Below are 6,960 nucleotides of genomic sequence, written 5' to 3' on the forward strand. Positions count from 1 at the left end.
AATTTCCTAAACTGGTACTCTTAAAGGGGCAAGATGAAAATATTTTAAAGAGTGAGGGAAATTAAAGAAGTTCAGACATTACTGTGCATTATGATGTTTAACTGTGCTCTTTTTTTGCAATTGAGAAAGAGTGAAATACAATAAAATGAACAGGAACAATAATTATACATATATTTCATCTGACTTAACAATAAGCCTGCAATACTCTTCATTTTCTACAGCTGTTCACAATCATCCTATCATGAACTATGAATAATTTTAAACCTGAGCATCTTTCAGGTGCACCTTTTTATTTTCTCGGTATTAGTCATAAATGCCTTTTTCTTATAAATTGAACAAAATGTACTTGATTTTAATACGTGGCAACTTATTGCAAAAGAGAGACATTATAGTTCTTCAATAATTTCCAAATTTTTGTACTTTTATTATGTAATTCATTTACTTTTTTAACAATTTCTTTTTTCAATTTTTGCCATTTTCAGAAGCCAAGGAGTAAACCATGAAGCAGTTGAAATCAAAGAGGCCCTTGTTTCACAAACAAATCAAATAGCCACTATGATTGAAGAATTTGAAAGCAGCATAACGACAGTGATAAGAGATGGAAATGAATGGCTGTCATCTGAATTTGTAGTGGAAAACCAAAGAATAAAGGATGAAGTTTTATCCTTGGTTAAGAATCTAAATGGATTCAGTGAGGAAACTAAGCCTGAGTTATGCTCTCTGTTTCATGAAAGCGTCAATGAAACAGCCAATGGAGCTCATGATGAAGACCATACAAAGGATGATGCATGGAGTAAAATATCAAGTGATATCTCAGAACCTGACTTCGAATTTCACCATGTTTCAGCTGTGGTTAAAGATATTGATGCAAATGAAAACATTTCAGTAATTGCTAGTTTACAGAAAAGACAGCCGGAGTCTACCTTGCTGGGAGACCTCAGAAATGATACAACAGGAGTAAAAATTCACATTCAACAACACCCTTTAACAGGATTGGTCAGCATTAATGACATAAATGAATCAAATGTCACAAGAGTAACTGAGAAAGCAGAAAATCAGAGTAAGGTAAATGAAACTTTCCCCGGTGCCAAAAAAACGAATGCAAGCACTGATGCTGATCAGGAAATACCAACCATGACCAATGTAAATCCTTTTAACCTGTTGCATAGAGTTGAACGCAGGAGATCTGCTGAAAATGCATCTGATGGCGAGGTGAAATCAAAGGAGAAAGAAGGAAATAATGAAACAAAACAACTTCAAGCCATAATAGGGGTTCTTACCAATCATTCTTCCTCACTAGAATCAAAAAACATCACTGAAATCCCAGACATCAGAACAAGCAATTCTTCTATTGAAGAAATGAAACTTATACTGAAAGATATTATATTGCAAATTGCTAGTGAAAAAAACAATGTAAGGGATTTGAAGTTCAACAAGACATTAGACTCAGCTTTAGATGATGCTAATTTATCTCAATTTATCAAAGCCGTGTTCAAGATTTACAAGTCTCAAAATTTAGACTTGAACCTGGAAAATTTAAAAGCTAAGATATCAAAGGAAATGAATGCTGGTGAAGATTTTGACAACCTACCCGAATCACATTCAGAAAATGAAAATATATTGAGATTAAATATTGGACAAGACTTCAACAGCACAGAGGCTTACATTGCCTCATATGTTAAAAGAATTATCAACCTAGCCTCCAAGCTAGATTCTGATTCTCCAAACTCTCAGTTATGAATAAATGTACTGCTTTTGTGATTTTTACTCATTCAAATTTTTCATGATGAAATACAAGAATTGTATCCTATATACATTTGCTGTTATGTTTTTGGAACATAGGCAATATTTATTACATAGTTTTAAGGAGATGATTTCATGAATAGATTAGATTATGCATAAAAAGGATCAAGTATAGAATGTGAGTAAACAACACAACTGACTCTGAAAATTTCCAACACCTCTAAAAATCCAAATCAGATTTTATTTTGCATTAGTCTGAAAACAGCACTTCGACTTTCACATTGGACTTTGAACATCGATATAGCAATTTGACAATTACATACACTCAAGCCCTAGATAGAGGAAAAACCACCTAGGCAGGAATCGAACCTGCGACAAGTGAAGAGATACAAATATATTGAATATATTCAAATATAGCACTCTTAATCATATGCTGACCAACTTCATTAACATCTCAAATCCATCTCATTTCACATTTAACATTCATTATCTTTATAATATCTACTGGTGAATAGCACAAAAAAAGAATAAACTATGACAAGATACACATATATAAAAAGAAATGACAAGAGGGGAAGAGTGAATATTAGTCTTAGTTGGTTAAAATTCACTTGTTAATACAGATCCAGGGAGGGTTATAGGGGCTCTAGCTTCTCCTAGCAGAATGCTTTCAGCTTTGATAAAATGAAAATCACTTACATGGAAAATTTTCAAAGTATACTACGCCTTTGTGTTCCTCCTATGTTTCACATATATTAAAATGATGCATATACCGGAAGTTACATTTTCCCCTTTATAGAATACTAATGAAGGTCTACCTTTCCCATCACAGAGAAATCAAATATAGCCTTATCTCTTGGCCATCACATGCCAACCATGCCACGTTTAGTGTGACTGGCACTTGTTCCAAAATCTGAGGTTCTATCTTTTCAGACCAAATATGTACACTATCATTTGCCTATTCACAATCCACTAAAGTATCATATGATAATGGAACTAGATTTAGGTTCAATAAATTTTTTGCACCATGTGCCGTGGGTTTTGTGGAGTAAGCTTATCAAAAAAATACTATCAGGTAAGTGGGGAAAAATATGACCAGTCATTAGTCATTTTTTTTAATTTTTGATCATATTTTTATTACTTTTTCTTCAGCTCTAGAAGACTACTTTTCATGGCAGTAAGGAAAATTTCATAAACTAATCCCAATGTCTGATTTTGCAGCATGAATACCATTTTGTAAGCACTGTGACATAACTATATACATATGGGTGTCTAAGCACCATGAGTAAGGCAAGTACATCTTTACAAATTAACATGTGCAGTATGGTCAAATGAAATATTTTTTTCCCCTTGAAAGAGAATAAATTGTTTGATATCCAATCAAAAGCGAAGCAAAATCTTCTTACTGGTACAGCAATTCATGAGCGCACACATCCACAAAGTTCAAAATTAGTACAAATACGGGAAGAAAGAAGAACTGACAAAGATGAACCGATAAGGAGAACAAGAAGTATAACCTCAAGATAAACAAGTTTAAAACTAAGGTAATTGTCTGCATATAAGGTCCATGGTTTCCTTGTCCTTTACCTGTTAACAGTTCCTATTGTTTCTTTTGCAGCTTTTGACATTCCATTTTACCTTATTTGATATTCCATTTTACCTTGATAGTACTGATCTTTTCCCTCACTCATGATTTTCTCTACAGCCAACCGATACATTTTCCTTGTCATTCCAGTTAATGCTTCTAAATTCCATTTCCTGACCCACCAACCCTGCCTTAACTTTTTAAATTGGAAGCTACATATCATGACTACTAACGTTTATCAGACCCTGCATCCGCTCCTGGAAAACTGTCAAATTTATCATGCTGTTGTTAAATCTGTGTCTAGCCATAATATTGTCTCACTAATGGCTTTCTGAGTCACCTGGCATTTCCCATATATACCTACACCTTTTGTGGTGCCTAAATCAAGTTTTGACGATGACTACCCCTGTCTACTGCAAAGCTTTCTCCCCATGGTCATTCCTCGTACCTAAACCGTAATCCCCCATCTCATCACAATCTCTTCCTTTGCCTACCATTGCATTCAAATTCCCATCACTCTCAAATGTTTCCCTATAGAAACACACTCATGTCCTTTAACTGATAGTACACCCTAACAACTTCTTCCTCTTTATGATTGGTTGGTGGCATGTATACCTGAATAATGACTAAGTTTGCTGGTTCCACTTTAACCTCTACTAGTAATGTTCTATACTTTGCTTGTTCCATGTCCACGATGCTTCTACCTCCCTTATTATTCAATATTATGGCAACTCCTCACTGCCTTTTGTCACCTTTGCTATGGACTACTCTATAACTATGACTCCAGTAATCCCCGCTTACCTTCCAACTCATCTCGCATAGACCTAAAATATTTATATTTCCTCTTTCCATCTATCTCTTTATACAAGATTGTATTCTCTAACTATTCTAGCTTCAGCATTATCCTAACAGTCCATGTTCCTATTTCTGGTTTGGTCTTCTTCGGCATCTTCTGTGAAGCTGCTGTTGAAATTGCTTCGTAAAGCTTTTCCGAGACAATGACTGCAAAAAAATTGCCTTTCTCACTGCTGGGCACAACACATGGCTGATTGTGTTGAGTCCCATAGCTACCCAGATTCATTTTCTCCATACTGTCCATCATAGTAATCTTTGGAATAATAATTGAGGTAATTTTCTGTGGCCTTCCTCATTAGTGTTTTAAATGTGACAACATCACTCAATGGCCACCCCACTGGGGTCAGATGCCATTGCAGCCGCCTCACTGAGGAACAGACGCTGCGTGGACTACCTTTTGTCTGGCACCTAACCTTTGACTTGTCTGGCATAGGTGACCCTGGCAGGAGTAATTATTATTACTAGGGGTCATCGTAACACGCAAACCCTTCCACCATGTCAAGATTGTAGCCCATAGAAGGGGCAAGGGAAATATATTAAGTAAAATAGTAATGACAATCAAGACTTTATATCAGGAGAAGCCATTTAACAATAAACACTACCAACATATATAAAAAAAAACAATTTGGTAAGAGTTTCATTTACATAGTCTAATTTTATACAGTTGAATGATTTTGATGATAGGAGCAGCAGAGAAAAGAACATTGGAGGCAATGGAAATGAGTTGGTATAGAAAAATGCTGAAAATAAAAAAAATACATAGAGTAGTAAATGAAGAAGTACTTCAAAGAGCGGGTGAAGAGAGAAGTCTATGGAGGTCACTTATAAGAAGAGGGAAATTGATAGAACATATCCTGAGGCACTTGAGTTTACTGAGGATCATAATTGAAGGAAATATGGAGAGGAAGGCTTAAAGATAAAGGCCTCAAATGAACTAGGAGAAGCAAATATTGGAAAATATTAGTACAAGAAGCTACAAGAGAATAAAGAGATTGGCCAGGGACAGGATAGTTCCGAGAGCTGCTGCAAACCAATCCTGACCCATGATGTCAGTTGGCCATTATGTGCTACCTGAACTATCTGAAACTGCTCTATACATTGTATGTGGTTAGTTCCTAAGTGTAGAATACCTCTCATGCAAGCATTTAAAGAATATATAATCACGATGCATTTTCAGGTGATTAAACAGTAAAGATAAATGTGAACTAAGTCTTTATTTAAAAATAAAATTAATTTTCCTCAAGGATAAATAAATATATACCATTCATTTTGGTGTGCCTGCCTGAAATAATACTTACTGTATCTTGATTAATAGCAGTAGACCTATGTTCAATTCCAATTTAAGGCACCTTTTCAATTGCTACTTTACTTTTGAAAATATTAGCCTAACCAGAATATGTTCATCGATGTTGTTTTTAATTATATATTTTACATCAAAGAATTTTTCTGAAGGTAGAGAAATGAGAAAGCATGCACAAATTGTTGCATGTTTAAAACCAACCACTTCCAAGATTCTAATTAATCTTTAATTCGTCAGATTTTCAAATAGGAATGTGAGATGTGCAGAGAGTTTTTTGCTGAGCACATGACATATTTTAAATATGATTACATCCTACGAACAAAGAGAGATTTTTTTCTTTTCAGCTCATAAATTATGAAGAGGTCTTCTATACCTCTCATTTAACTACAACTTAATACATATTACTTGTTAAATTTTCACTCCAGTATGAGAGACGTTTCTGTCAATGAAAAGAGGGAAAAGAAGACTGATACAATGACTATTAGGAAAACCTTGAGTATATAGCAATAACCTACCGAGAAAAGACTGCTAGAAAAAGTATGTTAATAAAAGCTTAAAGAGGATAGAGAAACTCATGAATTTTATTCTATGAAGGAGAGGGAAAGATGGAACAAGAGGGAATGTGTGACGAAAGTTAAAACAGTGGTTATGATGACAGAAAGGGAAAGGAGGAAGGACTGAGTGCAAGCAAATGAACAGCATATAAAACCACACAAGCAACAACTTATCACAAGAAAAAAGAATTGTGCCAAAGACACATTGAGAGGGCACACAAAATAAAAAAAGGCGAAGTCAGATTTCTAAAAGTCCTCCTTTTAAGAATAATTTAAATACTTAAGAAAAGAATTAAACTTCTACCTAGAGTTAGAAAAAGCAAATGGAAAAGTGGCAAAATTGCGCTAGGCATCAACAGGACCCAAAAAAACACTCATTATTTATCCATGGTTCAACATCGTCTCAATGGACTAAAGGGTGAGGGATCTGGTTACAGAGCAAGTTATTCTGCAAAGCATTGAAGGATTAGATGCATAAAGGATATTGGAAAGGAAAAAAGTTCCAATATGGTGAATGAGTCTGGGGAAAAATTATTGAAAAGTACAATATATGCTGCATCTGTGCAAGACTGCCACAACCAAATTTTCCATGCATTTTCTACAGATTACTGGTGCATGAAAAAAATATTTGAAGCTACGAATCCAGGCATTGTAATGCTAGAGTGCTTTCCGAACATGTACTTTGGCAATAAGGGAATGCAACTTGTGTGACTTATGCAATAACTGATGGTTTCTGGCGTAACTTTATGGAACCGATTCATTATAAATAAATGAAAGGACTAACTTTGTAGTTCCACACGAAAGATTTATTCACACGACCCGGGTTTCGAAGTAAAACTTCATCATCAGGTGATCACCTGATGATGAAGTTTTACTTCGAAACCCGGGTCGTGTGAATAAATCGTTCGTGTGGAACTACAAAG

At 35.0% G+C, this 6,960-nt stretch overlaps 1 protein-coding gene across 2 annotated transcripts in view; it reads left to right on the forward strand.

Annotated features, from left to right (window-relative positions):
* Positions 1-1,812, forward strand: part of LOC139701004 (uncharacterized) — a 53,787-nt gene extending 51,975 nt beyond the window's left edge. For both annotated transcript variants that reach the window (XM_071599560.1, XM_071599561.1), the window contains exon 8: positions 483-1,812. In XM_071599560.1, coding sequence (XP_071455661.1) covers positions 483-1,740 — 1,258 coding nt within the window. In that variant the 3' untranslated portion in view covers positions 1,741-1,812. The remainder of the gene's footprint in view (positions 1-482) is intronic.
* Positions 1,813-6,960: the final 5,148 nt, after the last annotated feature.

This window comes from Hetaerina americana, unplaced genomic scaffold (genome assembly GCF_022747635.1).
Source record: "Hetaerina americana unplaced genomic scaffold, ioHetAmer1.1.p SCAF_11, whole genome shotgun sequence".
In the NCBI taxonomy this organism is placed as follows: domain Eukaryota; kingdom Metazoa; phylum Arthropoda; class Insecta; order Odonata; family Calopterygidae; genus Hetaerina; species Hetaerina americana.